Source organism: Lontra canadensis, unplaced genomic scaffold, assembly GCF_010015895.1.
Source record: "Lontra canadensis isolate GAN:19392208 unplaced genomic scaffold, GSC_riverotter_1.0 scaffold4, whole genome shotgun sequence".
Lineage (NCBI taxonomy): Eukaryota > Metazoa > Chordata > Mammalia > Carnivora > Mustelidae > Lontra > Lontra canadensis.
Genome location: NW_022630998.1, coordinates 36,187,850 through 36,208,181, shown reverse-complemented (window position 1 = coordinate 36,208,181; position 20,332 = coordinate 36,187,850). Strand labels below are relative to the sequence as shown.

At 40.7% G+C, this 20,332-nt stretch overlaps 1 protein-coding gene across 2 annotated transcripts in view; it reads left to right on the top strand.

Annotated features, from left to right (window-relative positions):
* The window catches only part of SV2C (synaptic vesicle glycoprotein 2C), a 210,029-nt gene that overhangs the window by 42,188 nt on the left and 147,509 nt on the right, over window positions 1-20,332 (top strand). The window contains exon 2 of one of the 2 annotated variants that reach the window (XM_032848172.1): window positions 4,826-5,501. In XM_032848172.1, coding sequence (XP_032704063.1) covers window positions 4,925-5,501 — 577 coding nt within the window. In that variant the 5' untranslated portion in view covers window positions 4,826-4,924. Of the gene's footprint in view, window positions 1-4,825; window positions 5,502-20,332 lie in introns of those variants that run through there. The other variant, XM_032848182.1, reaches the window with a different exon arrangement.

Here is a 20,332-nt window from a genome sequence, read left to right as displayed (position 1 = left end):
CCCCACCGCCCCTTCAAAACCCTCAGGTTGTTTTTCAGAGTCCATAGTCTCTCATGGTTCATCTCCCCTTCCAATTTCCCTCAACTCCCTTCTCCTCTCCATCTCCCCTTGTCCTCCATGCTATTTGTTATGCTTTGCAAATAAGTGAAACCATATGATAATTGACTCTCTCTGCTTGACTTATTTCACTCAGCATAATCTCTTCCAGTCCCATCCATGTTGCTACAAAAGTTGGGTATTCATCCTTTCTGTTGGAGGCATAATACTTCATAGTGTATATGGACCACATCTTCCTTATCCATTCGTCCGTTGAAGGGCATCTTGGTTCTTTCCACAGTTTGGCGACCGTGGCCATTGCTGCTATAAACATTGGGGTACAGATGGCCCTTCTTTTCACTACATCTGTATCTTTGGAAGCTTTATTCCCCACTTCTCAACCTCTGCTCCAGTACAGGGATTTCCAGTGCTCCCCAGGAGAGACAGATGTGGAAAAACACTTGCAGCTTCTCCCTTTCCTACCATGCACATACCCTGACTCCTCCCCAAGAAAGAAGGACAAATTTCTCTGGCGAGCTGGGTGAAAGACTTTGGCCTGCTGGCCACAGCCCCAAGGAAGTGCTTACCCAGGTCTGCTACTCCTGCAGTGTGGAAAGTTCCCTGGACAGCCTTCCCTCCAGGACGAGTCCTGTGTGGGGCTGATTCCCAGGACTGGGAAGAAGGTGGGGCATCTGGGATGAAGTGTGGGCATGATTCTCCATGAGCTGGTAACTGATCACTATTTATCTACTCTGTTGAATGTTTCATTTAGATCCAAACTTAGGAGGGAAAGAGGGTTATTAGATAATGACCCCTCTCCCCAAGCCCAACATGCTGGAGACCTGCAAATACTTTTGAGTGTTTCTATCATCTGGGTGTGGCAGGTAGGGCTGTCTTCTGCCCCAGTTTTGCAGTATCAGATTTCTGTTACCCTCCTGGCTCCCAATTCTGCTAATTGCTGATAGTTGTAGTATAAGTGGTTAGGCCTTGAGGTAGGCTTGTGTAGGTGTGAATTTTTACTGGGTAGGTTTTGATTTTCCCATCTGTAAAACAGAGATTTAAAAAGCATTAAGACTGTTGTTAAAATTCCTGTTCTGTGATAGTACTTCTGAAGTGCATAGCACAGGGCCGACGTAAAAATGGGTGAGCTTTTATTATTACTGTCATTACTCTATGTGTGCTCGATGACTTTAAATCTCCATAAATACCCTTATTAAAAATAGTGGACTAGGGGCACTTGGGTGGCTCAGTGGGTTAAGCCTCTGCCTTCGGCTCAGGTCATGATCTAGGGGTTCTGGGATCAAGCCCCTCATCAGGCTCTCTGCTCAGCAGGGACCCTGCTTCCCTCTCTCCTCTGCCTGCCTCTCTGCCTACGTGTGATCTCTGTCTGTCAAATAAATAAATAAAATCTTTAAAAATAAATAGTGGACTTTCCCAGTATCTGGAAGATCCCAGAACGTTCTGGTGAGGAGGAGCTATCTCTCCCACATCTTTTGATGATGGTGGTGTTGAGGGCTAAAGCAGAAGGAAGGACTGGATGTTCGGGGACAGTGTGGGGAAACTGAGAGAAACATCTGTGTGTGTGTGTATGTGTGTGTGTGTGTGTTGGGAGGGTTGTGTGTCACGGGAACACGTGTAGGATGGTTTTGATATAGTATGTGATGTGAGTGAATGTACGCCCCGTGGCATGAATCATCAAAGGGAAAAAAAAGAACTGAAATTCTCTTTTGCCAGAATAGCTCTCATTTATGTGTACAAATTATTATTTGGGCAAAATGATTGTCACACACATGGAAATAGAGCTTATTTGTGCATGTCATTAAATATCTCAGATAAGCTGTGCTGTAAATATTATTCGGTTGTAACAGCCACTTCTGTAAATAAGGTTTTAATCAGCTGTGGGACCTATTGCTTAGCGTGATTAGCAGGGCATCTAAATAAGTAGTTATTCAATTCTTATTGCAGGAGATACTGTGACTGCTCTGCCTTGATATTCTGGGATCCCCTTCATTTTCTCTGCTCTCCTCCCCTGGCTCCAGTGGGCCTTTGCTTTCACCAGCCAGCACCTGTACCCCTTCAGAGGACCATCCCTGGGCCCTGAGGAACTGCCTAGCTTTGGGTGCAGAGAGCCAGAAGTGCCTACAGTCCATCCCTGCCCTGGGTGGCCCTAAGCCAACAATGGGTGGGAGTGGGAGTGTGAAAGCCCCACACCTTTGCCTTGAGTGGGAATAACTCTGAGCAGAGGCTGAAGCTCACCCCCCAGGATCCTACCTAAAACTGCTGTCTTGCCTCAGTTGTCCCCTCCTGTATCAACTCCTCTTAATAAATGATTCGTACCTGATTCCCTGCCCTGGGTTCTGTTTCTGGGGAACCTGAATTAAAATAATTTAATATATGCCAAATTTTCTCCTGGACACAGTATAAATAGCACTTATTAATCCTCACAACTCTGCAAGGTGGTTTTGTCATTATCCTTATTTCATGGAAAAGTACACCACCTTGAGTCACAGGGAGCAGGCAGCTGCACTTGACTGGAGGCAGTTGGGGGTTCATTGTTTTGCCTTCTTTCCTGCCCTTCTTGCCCGCTGACATCTTTGTCATGTTTGGAATGACTATAGGATTATCTTTTGAAGTACAGCTACCATGTTGGGATGGTTAATCTGAACCAACAAGACCATATTTTGGAATTATTACCCATATAAAGCCTATCATGAGTGAAGATATCACAGTAATTCCCCTTGTTTCAGAGCGTACAAGGTGATTTAGGCAAGAGGCTGTAAAACAATTTTTGTATAGGCTACCAAGGTATCAGAATGACCAGGAAGAATGCTACTGTGTTTACTAAGCCCTTAGCAAGAGTACTGGGTGAAGCAGGGATGGGTAAGGGTCAAGGCTTTGGGGTCAGAACCTTCTGAGTTGGAGTCCCAGTGTCTTTGCTGACAAATGTGATCCTGGGCCATTTACTTAATCTCAATAAGCCTTAATCTTACCACCTGTATAATGGAGACTATAATACCTATTTTGGAGGATTTAAGTAATAATTAAGTAAAAGAATTTAAAAATGTATATAAACTTCTTGGCATGATGTCTGTCACAGGGTATACACAAAATCAAGCTTTTTTTTATTAAAATGATGTCTGGCACATGTTCTGTGGTGTAACTCAGTGACTCATCCTGAAGCAGAGTTATACGATTTGAGTCTCTGAGCCTACATCCTCAAACTGTTTTCCAATTGCCTGCTCATCTTTTCTTAATTGGCTCATGGATCCTCCCATCTCTCCCTTCCCCTGACTCTCAGCTCTCCAAGAAAAAAAAAAAAAAAAGGCAGGGGGGAGGAAGAAAAAGAAAAAAAAAAAAAGGAGAACATAAAGCCCTCCATTAAGAAATTTGGCAAAAAAGCTCATAATCATATGTTTATTTTAATTTCACTTTGCCATCTTCCAAAACACAGGCCTGTGCAGAACCATGCTTCTGTTTGCCTCCTGGGCATTCACAGTTATTCAGTGGTAACGATGCACAGTCCATTTATAAACAAACATCTTTTTGTCTTTATTGCTGGGTTTGTTTGTGATGTCTGAATGAGCCGTTTAAGTATATGTTTGTACAGCTACTTATCAAGTGTTTTATACCAGGTGCAAAAAGAAGGTAGAAGTGGCTATTACATAACTCATGGTTTGGAGTGCTGCCACAGAGTAGAGCTTGGGGAGTTAATGATGGAGGAGAAGGACTCTCTCACCTTTATATCCTCTCTCTACAATGGTGGGCCACCAGAGGGGAGAGTTCAGTGGACAAGTGAAAGATCAGTTCCCATGTGTTCAGCCTGAATGTAAGCCAAGAACTAGGGTGCTCTCAGTGAGAAAGAAAACCAAATGGTGGGTCATGGGAGACCCATGACTCGGTATCCAAAACAGCAGTTAACTGGAGTGGCAGTAGGACAAGGGGTGTATGTATATGTGTCCAGAGACAAAGAAGATAAGAGACAAAGCCTGAAGTACTGACAGGGTGGGGTTGTGAAGGGACATGGCATGTGGCTTACCTGTCCCTGCTGGCCTGGAGGTGGCCTCTGAAAGGATAGACCCCGACTACACAAACCATATGTTCTAATCCAATGTTTATCAAAGGTATCTGAAATCATTTGATGAACTCTGCCCATTTCCCACTGATCTGATGGTTATACTAGGGGGAAATACTCAGTTGCGGCTTTGGGTGCCATATGAGTCTTTGTTATTTATTGGAAGGGGAGATAATGAAAGTAGAGGGGAAATGCATATGATTCAATAGCATCGTGTATAGGGCTGCTTGCCTGTGATTTTTTTTTTTTTTTCACTATTAGGAAATAAGGTCGGATAGGATTCTTCTCCTATTCTAGTTTTGCCTTTGCAGTGTGTGTATGTCTCTGAGCAATACTATTTTTCTCAATCAGAGTATATCTTTGTAACACTTTCAAAATGTGTTAGATGTACTTTTAGAGGTACCAGATGTCCTGTTTTACTCTCTGGGGAATGCCTGTGTATTCTATCAAAGTATCAAAGTTCTCAGGGGACAGAGTTCCTTAAACACCAAATAATAATAGTAATAACAACAGTAAAACCCATTAAGTATTCCAAGAGCTGATCACACCTGAGCAGAGAACTGTTGTCTGTTGCATGTGGACAGTAAGATCAAAGAAAGGAAAAGCTAATTCTGTGTCTTAGTCTGAGGGAACAGTGAAAAGAGACTAGGAAATAAATGGTAACAAAACATAAGAAAGGAATAATAATGATTTCATGTGGTTTTTCTTCTTTTGCAGTTCTGTTTAGACCCCAGTGTGGATGATGCAGTCAGGGCCGAACCACTGATCAGAATCTGAAAAATTCCCATCTTCTCGGTTGCCATCGGTTGAGATAAGATGGAAGACTCTTACAAGGATAGGACTTCACTGATGAAGGGTGCCAAGGACATTGCCCGGGAGGTGAAGAAACAAACAGTAAAGAAGGTTAATCAGGCAGTGGACCGGGCCCAGGATGAATACACACAGAGGTCCTATAGTCGGTTCCAAGATGAGGAGGACGAAGACTATTACCCGCCTGGAGAGACCTATGATGGGGAGGCCAATGATGATGAAGGCTCCAGTGAAGCTACCGAGGGTCATGATGAAGATGATGAAATCTATGAAGGAGAGTATCAGGGCATCCCCAGTATGAACCAAGGGAAGGACAGCATTGTGTCCGTGGGGCAGCCCAAGGGGGATGTGCACAAGGACCGGCAGGAGCTGGAGTCAGAGAGGAAAGCTGATGAGGAAGAACTAGCCCAGCAGTATGAGCTGATAATCCAAGAGTGTGGTCACGGTCGTTTCCAGTGGGCCCTATTCTTTGTCCTGGGCATGGCCCTTATGGCGGATGGTGTGGAGGTGTTTGTTGTTGGCTTCGTGTTGCCCAGTGCTGAGACAGACTTGTGCATTCCGAATTCAGGATCCGGATGGCTAGGTGAGTGTACCATGTCAATGAGACAAATTCTGAACCTGGATTATTTATTGAGCACAGTTAATAGATAGAATAAATACTTTCCCTCTAGAGCAGTGCGTTTTCCCCCAACATTTTCTTATGAAAAATTTTAGACATACAGAAGAATTAAAAATATTTTACAAGGATGCCCATATATATCCACCACCCAGATCCTAGAGTTTACATTTAATACCACATTTTCTTTACCGTCTGTCCATCCATCAATCCAACTCATATCTTTTTTTTTTTTAAGAACAACAAGGTTTACTAAAATGTACTTGCATTCAATTTATACATATATAAAAACATGTATATATGTAACGATATATGTAACCATAATGTCCCCAAGCTACTAGGGAAAAAAAAATTTTTTTTTTTTTAGTACAAATAAAATATTCAAGCCCCACCCCTTCTAACTAGTGCCTTCCTCAGTATTTCTAAGGATTGCCCAGTCTGTCCAACTCATATCTTTATGCACTTTAAAGTTAGAACAATAGATTTTAACTTACCATATTACAAATGTTTTATTGGTGTCTCCTTTATTAACTTCCAGAGATATGCCCTGGGAAGTTAATAAAGCTATTATGTGAAAACCTGTTTGAATAGTTTCCTAAATATAGAGATTAATTCTAGAAAATTCTGACAAACGTGATTTTACATTTCAAATTTTATGTAAAGTACTACAATTTAAATACTGTGGGGATCCTGCTAATTTTTTTTTCTATAATCTATGTGTATGTTTGCTTGTTTATTTTTTCACTTAGTCTTAGTCATAGAATTTTCTCTAGATGACTTTTTCTATCTTTTTCGAAGTTCATTCCTGTGTGCCTAAACTGGGAAGACTTCCTCATATGATTTAAAAAATCTCTTTCAAATCATATTAATATCTAAATTATATGTATAAAAATATGACCTCTCTATAAAATATCTAGATAGCAGATTTGATTTTTGCTTTAAAGTTACCACGGGGCAGCTGGGTGGCCCAGTTGGTTAAGTGTCTGACACCTGATTTTGGCTTAGGTCACAATCTCATGTCAGGCTCTGTGGCGGTAGTGGTGTCTGCTTGGGATTCCTTTGACCTCCCTCTGCACATGCTTTGCACACACACTCTCTCACTAAAATAAATAAGTAAATTAATTAATTGATTTAATTAAACAAAATTAAGCTACAAGGTTTACCTTGTTACAAAGCCTTAGTTAACGTTCCCACTTATTCCTTTGCTTGATCTCGCCACCCTGATCACGACCTGAGCTAAAATCAAGAGTTGGACTCTTAACAAACTGAGCCACCCGGGTGCCCCAGAATGCCATTTTCTAACCTGCTCTGTGACGTTGTGAGAGAGATAATCATGAATGAGAAAAGGATTTACATCTATTCCTTTAACAGCTGTTTCTTTATATCACTTCCTTCTAACATCTATTTTTTTAGTCACTTAACTGAGCGAGATAGATCTGTGGAAGCAGACTGTGAGGGAGAGGGGGTGTGGGGGAATGGGGCATATTTTGCATGTTTTTCCTGGTAGACTCATCTATGTGTTCAGCCATCAAAACGCAGAACATAATTCGGAGGAGGGTCCTTAGTCATTTGTCAAATTGATCCTTTCAGTGTATCCCTCGTGTATCTAGTGCTCCACATTTTGTCTTTGGTTTTTTCTTTGGTGGGCAGATAGATCTACTGTAAGCCTGGACATCAAAACCTTTTATCAAGATTTTGCAAAAGGAATACATCAACAGAACATATTAGAAAGCTAGAGCCTTAGAAATACATGCACACATATATTTAATAATTGAAAGCTAAATTTTACCACAAACATCTTTTCACATTGTGATCCTAGCTTTTATATTGGAAATGTTCCAGGAATATCTAAACTAAGCTTGGTGTGGGAAGGAAGCACAGTATCGCCCATGGTGCCCTGACCAGTCTATCCCAGAAACCTGCAAACCCCAATGATGTTACACACCCCCAGGTGGCACCCAGAAGTGCAGAGAATGCCATGGAACAACCACAGCACAGATATTTTCATCTTCTCATGAATGTTGGCTGTTTTAGTGAGTTAAAAATGTGTCCCTGGGAGTGTATGGTTTCACTCAATGTAGCGAGTCCTCAGCAGAAGCATTTTAATGGTTTTGTAACAGTGCCTCCCAGACTTGCATTTCAATTATTTTGCCATTGTAATTTCACTTATAATTGCATTCTAACAGAGTTTTTTGGGGGCAGGCATTGAAATTGTTTTGCCGTTTTCATTTCATCGAATAATAGCTTTGTAATATAATTATCACACCAAGTCACAGCAGTGGGATCAAAATACAAGAAAGATGCATGGCCCATGTTTAGTGGTGTTTGAGGTGTATAGATTTGCAAAATAATTTCTCATTTGCTACTGAGCGTTCTGTCATTTCCTGGAGGAAAGTGAGAAATGAAAAATAGGAACCAATTTATGTCTCAGTTATTTGGGAGATCAGTCATCTCTTGGTGTTTGCTAGAAGATTGACTTAAAGGGAGTTAAGAGCGTCTTGTGTGTGCATGTGTCTATGTGTGTGGTCTGTGTGTATGTATAACATTGTTAATTAGAGTAATATTTAATTATCTAACAAGTTACTCTTAGAGGGGATAAGTGCAGTCCATGCTTCATTGCCAAAGTCTATTTATTGAGCAATTATGTGCACAGCACAGTGTCATATCACAGGGGATAATAGGACAAGTAATGACGAGGCTTCTATGTCAAAGAAGTACAGTCTAGTACAGAGAACTCACAAATGCCTACAGGTTGGCAGTACAAAGAGGCGAGTATCAACAGCTGGGAGAGACATGTAAATAAGGAGACTTGAGGCTGAGAGGCCACAGAAGGGGTTAGGACCTCACCAACGTGGTGAGGAAAAGGCAAGGGTTTCAAGGCTATTCCAGAGGGTGGAGTCAGCAAGGATTGGTCCTTGATTAATTCGGACAGTGTAACAAGTGGACAGTTGATGGAAAGAAGGCGACTCATCTAAATAATGCAGAGTATAGGTCTTAACATGAGGAAGAAGGATGAAGAATTGGTTTTAGACTTCTCTCTGAGATCCTTGGGGGTGTCCAAAGAGCCTGTGGGCTACTCTCCATTTGGGCTGAAGCATAGTTGGCTGGTGAGCCATCTCATTTAAGATGACACTGCCAGTGACCTTCACCAGAGGGCTGGTGACATCCTGCAGAACACAGTTTACAGGGCTGGTGGTGGACTGAGAAAGAGAAGCCAAAGTAAGAGGAGCAGCCAGGAGAGAGTGGGGAGGCCTGGAAGTTGCTGGGAAAAGGAAGAGACCTGTAACTCTTGAGTGCTGCAATGTGGTACAGGAAAGGTTGCAAGGGGTCTCTCAGTTCAGGCAGTGAAGTTCTTGGCTATGCAAATGGCTCTTGAGACCCACAAAGTGAGCAAGGGTAGGTGAATAACAGGTTCAACAGCTAAAGAACGGCACAAAATTTTAAACGTCTTATCTGGACGGTCAGTGACTTCAGCTGCCACTCTGATGAGTAAGGATTGGTTCCTAATATGGATGGAGATCATGGTATTTCCCAGTGGCTGGTGCCTTAGGGATTTAGGCAGACCCTGTCATCTTAAAAGTGAGGGGAGGAGCTCTGGGCATGTGGGCGACTTGCCTAGTCCAGGGCTGTGTACTGGGGAAGGCAGACTGTGGAACACACTTCCCACAACTCATCCTGTGTTTCTTTCCAGTTCTCTAATATTTTCATTTGAAGTCCCCTTCATTGGGTTTACTCCTAAGAGAAGATAATATTCTCAATTACTAGCAGAAATATACCACTCTGGTATCTCAAGGGTTGATCTAAAATTCACTTTTTGTTTGTGGACTCCAACAGTGTAATCACCTGTTGGTATTAGACCTTTCTTGCCCTTTTCCAAAACCCTAATAGAGGATATTGTCTGGTTTTGTTTTTTGTTTTATGTCTTTTTGAATTTATAGACAGTACATAATGGTAACAGTCACAAATGAGAAATAAGATTTTCTCTTAGAATTAACATGTGAAATCAGCCCATAGTACAAAGTCATCTTAAAGAGGCAGAATAGTAGAAGTTAAAATAGAGGGAATGTAAGCCCCATGGGACCAGGGGCTTTTGTCTGTGTTGTTAAGTACTATTTCCCCCCTATCCAGATCAGTTCCTGGTACATATTAGAATCTCAACAACTATTTGAGATGACAGTCTGTGAGACCATTAACACGTTGAGACCTCATTGAAGATACTGATATATCCAAAGGAAGAATGTGTTGTTTTGAATGGGACTTCGTTAGTCGGGAAGGACCAACAAGAGGGAAAGTCATAGATGTACATGTTGGCAGCGCCCTTCTAAATGCTACCAGGGGTTGGTATTCTCCAATCTAAAAATTTTAACCTATGTGTTTTTGGGACCACATGTATCCCTATTATAAGGAAGACCACATTACCCTGGAGTCTGTAACGGCATGACTCCTGTAGCAAAGACATTTTGTTCTAATTCCATGCTCCATAGCACTTTAAGATTTCAAATTCAGCTTTCTTTAGAGTTTTCCCATTAGGAATGTGCTTGCCAAAGGATGCCAGTCTTTTCAGCAATTTTGGGCTTTTTTGTTTTAATTAACCAAATGTCCATTCTGGCTTTTTTCCATCTGTCTTGGTGAGGTTGACTACCGGGAGTCTGTTTCTGAAGATGGATCTGTTCAGGATGTGCTGATATGTCCAGTTTGGGAACATGTAGGACCGAGGTCCAGAGTAGGACAGGATAGAAGTAGCTGGCACCTAGGAAGCCTACTTGGTCCCCTGGGTTTCCTGGAGAAATATCCTAGGGTAATACTAGTTTTCTTTTAGAACATGCACAATATTGGCTGTTCAGTTGGCATATTGGGCAGAAATGGAGGTAGACCATGAACATCAAAGCATTGAGAATATATATATATATATATTCAGAATATATATATATTCATATATTCATATATATATGAATGCAATTTTACTTGACATTTTTTTCATTTTGGAACTCTTGGAAGTTTAAAAAAAGATTTGTAAATAATTCTAGAATAAATATAGATTTTTGTGAATTTAAGATATATTTTTGACTAGAAGTGGAGGGGTGATTTTCCTTTTAGTCAATACTTGGCTATTGACTGTATCAAGTCACACTATTGGCATTTGTATATCTTCTCTTGATAACTATAATGTTCATTCAACAAAAATGTATTGAGTGTTTACCAAGTGACAGGCATGATTTTAGATTCAAGGAATACAATGGTAAAAACAAACAAACAAACAAACAAAAACAAATTTCTAACAGGCCTGAAGCATGTTTTTTAACCTTTCTTTCTATAGTTTCTAAACCTAAGTGGTGGAATTCCTTGTAACATACAGTATTTCTCTCTCTCTCTTTCTTTTTCATTTTGTTTGCCACTTCTAAAAAGGGTGATTTCCTTGAAGGCTGAGCTGGATGGAGATGACCTGAACTACCCCTAGTTTCTCTTTCTCCATCCCTACATAGGTTTCTTTATTCTTTTAGGTATTAACAAAGGAAGATACATTCTTTTGAGATTTCTAACTCCTTTATATTTAGCTGACTGTATTTAAAAAACAAAACAAGCTTCAAGTTTCTGAGATACATTTTGTTTTAGGCCCCTTGACTACTGATTGCCACTAAACTGCAGACAGATTACAAAAGCTGGCTCACTGTTCATTGAATCAGTCCTTTCGTTCAGTGTGTATCAAGCATTCCCAGTGCTGTCAGGTAGACCAGTATATCCAAACTGATCATTCCCAGTGCTGTCAGGTAGACCAGTATATCCAAGCTAATAACAAGATGCAGTCTTAGCTTTAGTCCAAGCTTTGATCTTTTAGCATCTGGGTATACTCTATATGTTTTTCACAGTTTTATTGAAAAGTAACTGGCATACATCATTGTATAATTTTAAGGAGTACAGCATGATGGTTTGATTTACATATATTGTAAAACGATGACCACTAGGTTTAGCTAATGTCCATCTTATAGATACAATAAAAACAAAAGAGAGGGGGGAAAAAGGCAAAAAGTCATTTCCTCATCATGGGGACTCTTAGGAATAAGAACCCTCTTAGCAACTTTCTTAGGTAGCTGACTCTTGAATAAAGTGGGGGTTAGAGGTGCCGACCCTTTGCACAGTCAAAACTCCCCTTGTAACTTTTCACTCCCCCCAAACTTAACTACTGATAGCCTTCTGTTGATGGGAAGCCTTACTGGTAACATAATAGTCTATTAACACATACTTTGTATGTTACATGTATTATATACTATATTCTTATAATAAAGTAAGCTAGAGACAAGAAAATCATAACAAAGAGAAAATACATTTACTATACTGTACTGTAGCTATCAAAAAAAAAAATCTGTGTATAACCCACATAGCTTGAATCCACATAGTTCCCCATGTGTTGCTCAGGCATCACCTGTAAATCATACACCAGTGTTAGCTAGAATCATCATTTAGTACATTACATCTAGTACTTACTTATCTTATAGTTGGAGGTTTGCATCATTTGACTACCTTCCTCCATTTCTCCCTACTCCTTCCCCTCCCCCTCGGCCTCTGGTAACCACAGGTCTGATCTCTTTTTCTGTGATTTTCTTTCTTTCTTTCTTTCTTTTTTTTTTTTTAGGTTTTTGGGTATTTTTTGTTGTTGTTATTGTTGTTCTACATTCCACATATAAGTGAGCTAATATAGTGTTTTTCTTTCTTCATCTGGCTTGTTTCACTTAGCATAATACCTTCAAGGTCCCAACATGTTGTTGCAAATGGTTGGATTTCCTTGTGGGTTTTTTTTTTTTTTTTTAATGTCTGAATAATAGTCCAGTATGGTGTGTGCTTGTGTGTGTGTGTGTGTGTGTGTGTGTGTGTGCCATGCACCATAAGTTCTTTTTTTTTTTTAAGATTTTATTTATTTATTTGACAGAGATCACAAGTAAGCAGAGAGGCAGGCGTGGGGGGTGGGGGGGGGAATAAGGCTCCCCACTGAGCAGAGAGCCGATGCCGGGCTTGATCTCAGGACCCTGGGATCATGACCCGAGCTAAAGGCAGAGGCTTTAACCCACTGAGCCATCCAGGCGTCCCTGCACCATAACTTCTTTATCCATGCACCCATCAACAGACAGGTTGTTTCCATGTCTTGTTCATTGCAGATAATGCTGCTATGTACATGGGAGTGCAGGTATCTTTTTAATTAGAATTTTTGTTTCCTGTGGATATATTCCCAGAAGTGGAATTGCTGGATCATAGGGTAGTTCTATTTTTAATTTTAAGAGAATCCTCCATACTATTTTCCTCAGTGGCTGTACCCATTTACAGTGCCACCAACAGTGCACAAAGTTTCCCTTTCTCTCTGTGCATGCTAGCACTTTTTATCTCTAATTCTATTGGTGTCGGCCATTCTGACAGGGGTGAGGTAATATTGTGGCTTTAATTTGCATTTCCATAATGATCACTGATGTTGAGTATCTTTTCGTATGCTTGTTGGTTTTTCTTATCTCTTTTTTGGAGAAATGTCTATTCAGGTCCTTTGCTCATTTTTAAATCGGGTTATTTGGTTTTTAATGTTGAGTTGTAGGAATTCTTAAATATTTTGAATATTAACCCCTTATCAGATATATGATTTACTGATATTGTTTTCCTGGTTCATAGGTATTCTTTGTACTTTGTTGATGGCTTGTTTGGTCTGCAAAAGCTTTGTACTTTGATTTAGTCACAATTGTTTATTTTTTATTTTGTTGCTTGTCACATCAAAAAAACTGTGTCATATCCAAAAATCATTATCAAGACCCATGTCAAGGAGGCTTATTCATATATGTTCTTCTAGAGTTTCATGGTTTCAGGTCTTACTTAAATCTTTAATCCATTTTGAGTTAATTTTTGTGAGTGCTGTAAGTTATGGGACCAGTTTTATTCTTTTACCTATAAATATCCAATTATCCCAGCACTGTTTATTGAAGAGACTGTCTTTTCTCCATTGAGTATTCTTTGCTCCCTTGTCAAATATTAGTTAACCATATGTGCTTGAGTTTATTTTGATTCTGCCCCACTGGTCTATTTGTTTGTTTTTATGTCAGTACTACACTGTTTTGATGACTATAACTGTATAGTATAGCTTGAAATCAGGGATAGTGATGCTTCCCTCTTTGTTCTCCTTTCTCATGATTTCTTTGGCTATTCAAGGTCTTTTGTGATTTCATATTAATTTCAGGAGTGTTTTTTCTATTTCTGTAAATGTGTTCTAAGTTTTAAAAGGAAAGGCTTTGTATCCTAAAAGTGTAGGCTGCAGATTTCAGGATCAGCAGCTGTGTACCCTGCCTAATCCCTTTGTCATTGACATCTGCCTTGGCGTCTTTCTGAAGGGAGGTTTGGCGTCCAGGGTGTGTGTGTGTGTGTGTGTGTGTGGACGCACACGTGCGTGTATGCGCGCGCGCGCCCTCTGGATCTGTTTAGCCTCTAAGCTGTCACAGTGATTCTAATTGGAATTAAAAAGTTATTGGCTTCTAGAGAACATCCTGTCCACCAACACTAACAAAATCTTATTTGGATTCATTATTGCCAAATTGGAAAAGAAGACTCAATAATTTGTTGCCATTATATTCCTGGGTCTTATTTCCTCTGGTCATTCATATTCTTCTGAGAGAAGTGAAGTTTCTAATGTCCTAGTGGAGTTGGCCAAGTAGCCTGAGAAGATTCCTCCATCCCAAGAGTCTGTGATCCACTTTCACAGGATAGGATTGAACAGAAGCTCCATGCCACGTTCCTGAAACTTGCCAATAAGCAGCATTCTGGGATGGTGAGAGTGTGATAGTAAATGCCTTTCTGTCACCTGGAGGCTCATTGGAGCTTTTCCCACAATACGGCTTTGAACCTGAAAACTGGTCCTTGCATCCTGACGTCCTAGAACACTCCTGAATGAGCATTCTGATTCCATTGGTGGTCCTGGCCTTACGTATCCTGATTCAGCGTGGAACTCTCCCTGAAGTCTCTATAGAACTTGTTGATCTGTTGTCAGTTTAGAGAATTTGTTAATTGCAGGTTGGTTTAAATAGAGCAATCTGAAATGTTAATCACCTAAAAACTACAAATAATTAGGCTTGTAGGTTTGAATTCCAAACATGAAAATGCAATCATCCCCTTTAATGGAAAATCTAACCTTTCAATATTTTTACATAGCAAGAGCTTTTATAGGACCTAAGCTTCCTGCAGAATGCTTTGGAGAGTAGGAAATGGTTTGATTACATTCATTTTGAAGAGTAAATCTGATAAATTACTGAAGTAAGTATTCCCAGCCTGCATCTTTGCAAACTGATATACTTACTTTAAACTTAGAAAATTCTTATTGGCCTTTTCAAGATTGTGAGAGAAAAAATAAAAGAGGTCTTTGGGTATAGTTCTTATCTTTGATTTCAAAATCGAGATCTCTTGTCAAATATAGAATGATGAAGACACAATGAATTTTTCCAATTTTTTATATAAGTAATTTGCTTAAAAACAATATAATGATCTTTAAATTATTTTCACACCTCTCTGTTATCTATATGCTAAAGATGATAAATTTTGTCGAGTGTATTTTACTACATTAACAAATGCAATCTTAAATGAGCAAATATGTCCACATGTTGGAATATCGCTTATTTTTGTCATCAAGTTTATTTTTTCACTCTCAAGACAAAGCCTGGAAACAGAGAAGCTGACAGCTGAGAAATGCCTAACATCCTAGTGCAAGCACTTTCCATAGCCAACTTATACTGTGGGGCTGCTATGTACAGTTGTGCAAGTTGTAACCTGCCCAAAGGCACCTGGCAGGTGCTGGAATCCAGCCTTCCTTCTCCTCACCAAGCCATTCACCCTGGCTTGTGGCTGATTCCACCTGCCTATAAGAAAAGGTGACTTTTGCTAATTCTTCTACTCTAAGGAGATTCTTTTTTGTCATTTATCCACCTAGATGAGGACCTTTTTCCAATTAACATAGAGGAGCCTTCTGTGCCAAGAGGCTCCATTATTTGGGGCTCTACATCAGGTAGTGGGGAGCCTGAGGGGATTCAAAAGGAGGAGGAAGATAAGAAACCAAGGTCTTGCCCTTCCAAGAACTTATGGCAGGTTCAGATTACTCAGAAGAAGGAAGAGATCAAAGGAAAAGCATAACTGAGGTGCAAATATAATTCAGTAAACATTCACCCAAGCAGTTACAGTTGTTGGGTGCTAAGCATAGTCAAATCAGTATGGGCTTTATCTTAGAACATTATGTGCCTAGTCTCATTGACTTAAAATACTTTGGAAATGTTGAAAATGGAGGACTTTATGTTTGTAACAGCACTACATTTGAATGTCTCAGAACTACAGAAGTGGAGAGAGTAGATCTGGAAGGGACGCCATCATCAGAGGGCTTCAATCCCTCTCCCAACCAGCGGCATGCATGTATTTGTTGCCCAGAAATTGCTGAGTTTTGTTTTGGAAAAAAAGTAGGGAGCACAGGCCTCCTTTTCTCGTCCTCTGGAGGCAGGCTGGTGCTCCAGAGACTCTGGGTGGTGATGAGAGAAACCCTGAGGCTCAGAGCCCTAGGACAGTACAGAGGGGAATTTTCAGATTTGCCCTGATCCTAATCATAGCTGGGGTTTCCTGCTAACACTCCCTATGGGTCTGGCATCTCAAGGGCAAGAAGGGTAGCCAGCGCTAAAGTTAGCAGAAATGGCATATGAAAGAAGGGCTGCCCCTCAGCCTGGGATGGAAGGTCCCTGGACAGAGGCCAGGATGGGGTGCCCTTAGGCGGTAGGGGATCAAGCATGTTACAGGCTTCATACTCTGTCCACTTTATCTGCCTGTCTCACCATCTTTTGTTCACACTGCCTCTTCTAGTAACTTTGCGCCATGTCCTTAATAAATGACATCAATATAATTACCATTAAAAAAGAGAGAGAGAAAGAGAGAGAGAGAGAGAGAGAGAAGGCCCTGCTTTAGGACAACGGACTCTGCTAGCTATGCCTCTGATGAGGGAGTTTTCAGTCAAACAGAAGACCTCCTAATCTGCACTGAGGCCAGGCTGGGGCTTGGTGGAGTGGCCAACATGCATCCGTACCATCAGGTTAACCAAGGAACATCAGAGAAAGTTGGGGTGGGACGTGAAGAAGAGTGTGGTCTTTCCTGATGCCCAGGGTAGAGCTCAAGGAGAACAGGATGGAGTCACGCCACCTGGCACTTCTGAAGGGCAAATTGCCTTGGAGTTGCTAAGATGAACATTGCATCCACACAGCACCCTTGGTTTGTGCTTGGGAGAGCTCCTTTGATGAGTATAGCGTAGGATCAGGCTCTGAGAGGGGAAGTGAAAGGGGATACTTCACATTCAGTATGGCCCTTTGTGAAGTCAGGAAGAGAAGATGAAAAAGTTGGGCGTTGCTTTACCTAAGACAGGATGTTAATAAGATGCTTTCAAGTAAGTGTTGGAGCCCAGCATTCTTCTAGTAGACTAAGATTTCTGTGGTTCTGCAGAGCAGCCAGCCTTTGGGGAAGAGTTTGTAACATTTGAATTACCAACGATCAAGACACAAAATAAATTACATTCATGATGTCTTTGGTTATTTAAGTTTAGGCATTTATAGCATTCAAAGAGAAGAGAAAAAGTTGTTTTAAATAAAATCATTACCAAGAATAGCTTAGTTCTTGGGAGGGATTTGCATGAACCAAAGTGAGAATAAAATATGTAGCCCCTTTCTGCATAGAGGCTGAGGGTGTGTAGCATAGAGATCTGCAGTTAACCTATTTAATATACACATAATGTGCCTACAGAAAGAAGAGAACGGATGGTGAGAGGCCAGGTTTGTGACCCCAAACCAGGTAAGGTTTTAGGATGGGGTCTCTTTACCTTTCCCAGTGACTAAGTGAAACCAAATCTTCCGACAGGTGGTACCATGGTCAGGATGTGGGGAGCAGGAGCTGGGGCATATTTGGGAGAAGTTTGTGGGGAGTGTGTTTTTACCTCCAGAGTCAAGAATCCAGTTTATCTCTGTGACCTTAGGCTAGGACTTTCCTCCCCCAACTCTGAGACCATATTCTTATAGATTGCCATAGTTTACTTCTGTAGGCTCATTCATGGCAGTGTGGCAAAGATATTTCTAACACATACACACACACACACACCTTCTCCTAGGGATTCAGGTAGAGCAGGAAAGCACAATGTGTTCCAACAATGTGAAAAACAAGGCTACTATCCCTTGGGGATAATGCTTCCTGACAACAATGAGCTAAAGTCTAAGGAAGATACCACCTTGAGGTGGAGTCAGCATCTCCATCTTGTCAAGTTAAGGTAGGAAATGGATGGTCAGGAGGAAGCCGTGTGGTGGTTAGCAGTGCTCAAAGTTGGAAGGAACGATGACATTAAATAATCAGAAACCAAATGTAAAATCAAACAAGAGAAAACAAATAGAAAGTAAACCATAAAAGAAATGCTTAGAAGAAAAAAGATACAGCTTTGATACAGGTTGCAACATGAAAAAATTTTGAAAACCTTATGCCTGAGGGAAATAAGCCAGACACAGAAAGACAAAAAGGATTGTATGACTGCAGTTATAGGAATTATCTAGAATAGGCAAATACACACAGACAGAAAGTAGATTAGAATTACCTGGGGCTGGAAGGGAGAGGAATTGAGGAGTTACTACTCAAAAGTTAGAGTTTCTACTTGGAGTGATGAAAAACTTTGGGGAAAAATGGTGATGATGATTGCACAGCAGTGTGAATATACTTAATGCGGCTGAATTGTACAGTTAAAAATGGTTAAAATGGCAAATTTTGTGTTGTGTAAATTTAACACAATTCAAAAGGAAAAGGGGAAAAAAAAAAACAAACCCAATTTGAAGGAAGTTGTTTTGGAGGTGGTTGGGTGCTTGTAGCCATCTTCAGAGATGGCTGGAGTTCACCTGTCTCCTGTGTTTGAGGCGCTGCTGAGCCTAGCAGTGAGTCCTGGACGGACACAAATGGCTTCCCAGAGCAACTTCTCCAGCCATTTCCTACATTTTTCACAGGAATCTGGGTCTTGATGGGGCTTGAGTTCTTAGTAGCCTGCTTCTACTGGTAGCTTTCTTCCTGACAAATTACAGGCTGATTCTGGGCGTGGAGTTTGCCATAGTGGCTTCTTACATAAGAATATTCTAGGGGTGCCTGGGTCGTTCAATTGGTTGGGCAACTGCCTTCAGCTCAGGTCATGGTCCTGGAGTCCCGGGATCGAGTCCCACATCAGGATCCCTGCTCAGCAGGGAGTCTGCTTCTCCCCCTGACCCTCTCTCCTCTCATGTTCTCCCTCTCTTTCATTCTGCCAAAAAAGTAAATAAATAAAATCTTAAAAAAAAAAAAAGAATATTCTAGACTGCTAAATTCTTGAGTATCTTGGGGAATACTTGAGAGTGCAGGGAAGGATTTGGATATAGATGATTATGCTACTTAAAAATCATAAGGGAACAAGTAATATAACCTAGAATATTTTGTAGGCAATTTTTCAGTAAGCTTGGAGTCAAGATAATCATTAGATTAAAATGTGTGACTACACTATGTAACTTGTTTGAGAAATGAGGTAATTTTTTTAGGTAAATGAAGTTTACCTCCTCAAAAACCAAAGCTCTTCTTGTTTAAGCCCATTTCTTCAATGAAAATCAGAAGTGTTTTATATTATTTCTAAATTTATCTTCTATCATTTAAATATGGTTCAGGGTATTGATTTTTGTTCTTTATGTAATACTTTGGTTTTTCTTCACCCCTTTCTATCATCCTGTCTCTGCTGCCACTTTAACTGTCTCTAACTTATCCCCGATGTATCTGTGCTATGGGTTAGGAAACTAGATAACCAAGGTTGTTAAGAATTATCAGTTAAACAAGAGTAAATAGATTATGAGAAGGAACTGAGAATTATTGGGTAATTGCTTGACTTTATAAGTGAGGCTTTGTATCAGATAAGCAGGATGTCCAGAAGCCAAGCTCAGGTTCTGTGGAAGAGGCATTGGAAGGACAGGGGAAGTTTGGCTTTTGGTACTATTTGCTATTGTTCTTCAGATCATTCTTGGGGGAGTGGGGTGGAGGGTTTGGGTCACAACACATCCTTGATCAAATGTTTGCTGTTTGGTATATAGAGTGCCTTAAACTCCTGAGTATGGTATTCCAAGCTCTCCATAACCTGGGCCTGATCTGTTTTTCCCCTCTTTTCTGCTGCTCACTCCCCTCTCCCAGATATTCCAAAATCAGGATATAGAGTTGCTGGATAAAATACAGGGTGCCCAGGTGAATTTGAATTTGAAATAAATAACAAGCAAATAATATTTTTATAAAGGTATGTCTCATGCAACATTCGGGATACACTTAAAATATTATTTGTTTATCTGAAATTCAAGTTTAACTGGGCAGCATGTGTTTTTATATGCTAAATCTGGCCACCTTACTGGTAGTGGTGATAACAGCAGGAGGCAGAAGGACTAGAGTTTGTTCTTTGCCCTCTGTGTGTCAGACACCCCATCAGTCATTAAATTTACTATCTCATTTAATCACTATCACATCCGTCGCAGACTTTGTGAGTTGGTGCTAGGGGACGTGTGTATGTTTTATAAGCATCCCAAATGATTCTCATTCAAATGAAAGTTTCAGAAATACTGTGATAAGAGACCACTGCTTCTCAGACACAATGTGCAGATGTCACCTGAGGATGGAGGTTTTGATATAGCAGACCTGGGGTGGGCCTCAGGTTCCTCACGCTAAGATGAGCTGGGATCACAGGTGAGGCTGAAGGTGGTGATTATGAACCCCACTGTGAGTAGTGC